Here is a 2,464-nt window from a genome sequence, read left to right as displayed (position 1 = left end):
AAGGCACGTAAATTAGATTAAATTATATTGCCGTCATAAAGAGGAGTAATCTGGTGTTTTGATCTGGACTCTACGTCACAACAATGTTCTATTTAAGTCATTAGCTTTCTCTTCCTAGAGGTGGCATATTTTATTCCACTTTACGGACTCATTGTACTTTACTGTTTACTGTTCATCGCTTTGACTTACCTATACCGGTTTCCTAGGGTTCTTTTGTTTCGTCTGTTTATATAAGAGCCAATATTTAGAATATATTAGACGGCAATTAGTGTTCCGAGGACGATTACTCATAAATTGATTCCGAATAAAGGGAGAATTACATTATTTATAAAGCTTTAGCGAAATCATATATTCTATGGTGTGTTATGTCAATATCTATGTGTGCGTGTGCGCGTACATACATATGCAATGGAAAGGAAGCAATTCTATTGTAAAAACCTTGTTAATGCAACATGCTTAATGCATGTGTGTTTAGTTGAAACGCCAAAAACTGCGATTTTATCCCAAACCCATCTCTTTATACACGTATTGTGTTAAAAAATAGAATATACTTCAAAGCTAAACTGTCATTCCATCGGTTACAACGATGACTATTCCAGTTGATCCGATCAACAGAACAGCCAACTCGTGAAAGTAATGTACATGTAGCTTGAACACGCCACAGATACGCATTCTCTCAACGTAGTTCTCAGGGGGATTCAGCGAGATACAGAACGCGACAAGGCAGGCCCTTTGAAATAAAAGTACTATTCATTTTTACCAGCTGAGGGGACTGGAGAAAATTGACATGAAGAGTCTTCCTCAAGAAAACAACTTGCCACCAGGTGAAATAAAGTGTCTTGCTCAAACACATAGCGCCGATCGTGGACTGAACATCCCCTAATCACTAAAACATGCGCCTTTACACACTTTACGGCTAGACCAAGCTCTGCAAATCTACTGGCGTACAGATGTCTCTACTGAAAGCCCTCTGTTGGCGGGAAACTGGCAACATGTTGGAAGCGCACGGCTGCAAGACAGCGGGACTGAATAGACATTTGAGAGCTCATAGACAGAAAGTCAGATATGCCATTGACAACTAGGAAGCACACGGAGACGGCATTCATCTGTGAAGATGGAGCAATCTTCATGTATGTATGTATGTATGTATGTATGTATGCATGTATGTATCTGTCTGTCTGTCTATGTATCACGGGTGACCGCTGGTTCTTAAATCAGCGCATGCCATATAATTGAAGTAGGATACATATAACATGTAATGGACCGTCTTTCCAGCTGACTCTCATAAAAACAAGGAATTTATATTAAAATCGTACTTGATATTTATTTCTTTATTGCCCACAAGGGGCTAAACATAGAGGGGACAAACAAGGACAGACAAAGGGATTAAGTCGATTACATCGACCCCAGTCCATAACTGGTACTTAATTTATCGACCCCTAAAGGATGAAAGGCAAAGTCGACCTCGGCGGAATTTGAACTCAGAACGTAACGGCAGACGAAATACCGCTAAGCATTTCGTCCGACGTGCTAACGTTTCTGCCAGCTCGCCGCCTTGTCGTACTTGATATTTACGTTCATGTATATATAAAAGGTACGTGTTACATGCTTTGAATCCATGCGGGAAACACCACTGGGATGGATGGATGGATGGATGGATGGATGGACGGACGAACAGACAGTAAAAGCAGGCAGGCAAACAGACAATCGGACGGACGGATGGTTGGATGGATAGATTGATTGAGTGGCAGATAGATGAATGGTGGATGAATGGTTGGATAGATTGATCAGTGGATGGATGGATGGATGGATGGATGGATTTATAAATTCTTACCCTTATAGCGATGAACTTTTCGAATAATACAATCCATGACAACATGTAGACAAAACTCTGATTGGTTGAGTAGAGCGCTATGACGTCCACAGAATCGAGAAGCTGAAGAGCCCGGATGTAGCTGTAGTTACTGATTGCCCAAATAAAACAAAAAGCACATGTCCTCACTGAAAAACGTACCAGCTTCGTTTCTTCCTTGTAAATCTTGAGGTTTTCACTGAAACACAGAAGTTTGGAAAAAGATAATGACAAACACCAATTATAAGGAAGTAAATAGGATATTTCTTTAAATAGTTTGAGTCGAAATGGAAGAAAATCCGGGAGGAGGAGGAAAAAAAGAAGACTAAGGAAGAGGAGGAGAAGGAGGAGGTCGGACGAAGAAGAAAAAGAAGCCAGTCTACCATCCCCTCAATAGAAAGCTTTCACTCTTTCCTCATCACAATTTCTTTCTCTCTCTCTTTCCCTTCCCCCATTATTTTTCTGCCTTACTCTCTCTCTCTCTCACTCTCCCTTGCCCTCTCTCTCCCTCTTGTCCTCTCTCTCCCTTGTCCATTCTCTCACTCGGTCTTTTGCTCTCTCTACTTCTATTTCTCTCTCTACCCCCTTCTCTCTCTCTCTCTCTCTCTCTCT

At 41.2% G+C, this 2,464-nt stretch overlaps 1 protein-coding gene across 1 annotated transcript in view; it reads right to left on the bottom strand.

Annotated features, from left to right (window-relative positions):
* The window catches only part of LOC106869061 (solute carrier family 35 member F4), an 87,046-nt gene that overhangs the window by 23,568 nt on the left and 61,014 nt on the right, over positions 1-2,464 (bottom strand). The window contains exon 5 of the mRNA XM_052970968.1: positions 1,706-2,051. Within this exon, the coding sequence (XP_052826928.1) occupies positions 1,706-2,051 (346 nt within the window). The remainder of the gene's footprint in view (positions 1-1,705; positions 2,052-2,464) is intronic.

This window comes from Octopus bimaculoides, chromosome 10 (genome assembly GCF_001194135.2).
Source record: "Octopus bimaculoides isolate UCB-OBI-ISO-001 chromosome 10, ASM119413v2, whole genome shotgun sequence".
Classification (NCBI taxonomy): Eukaryota; Metazoa; Mollusca; class Cephalopoda; order Octopoda; family Octopodidae; genus Octopus; species Octopus bimaculoides.
The sequence above is the reverse complement of the archived record's forward strand: the minus strand, read 5'-3'. Positions and strand labels throughout refer to the sequence as shown.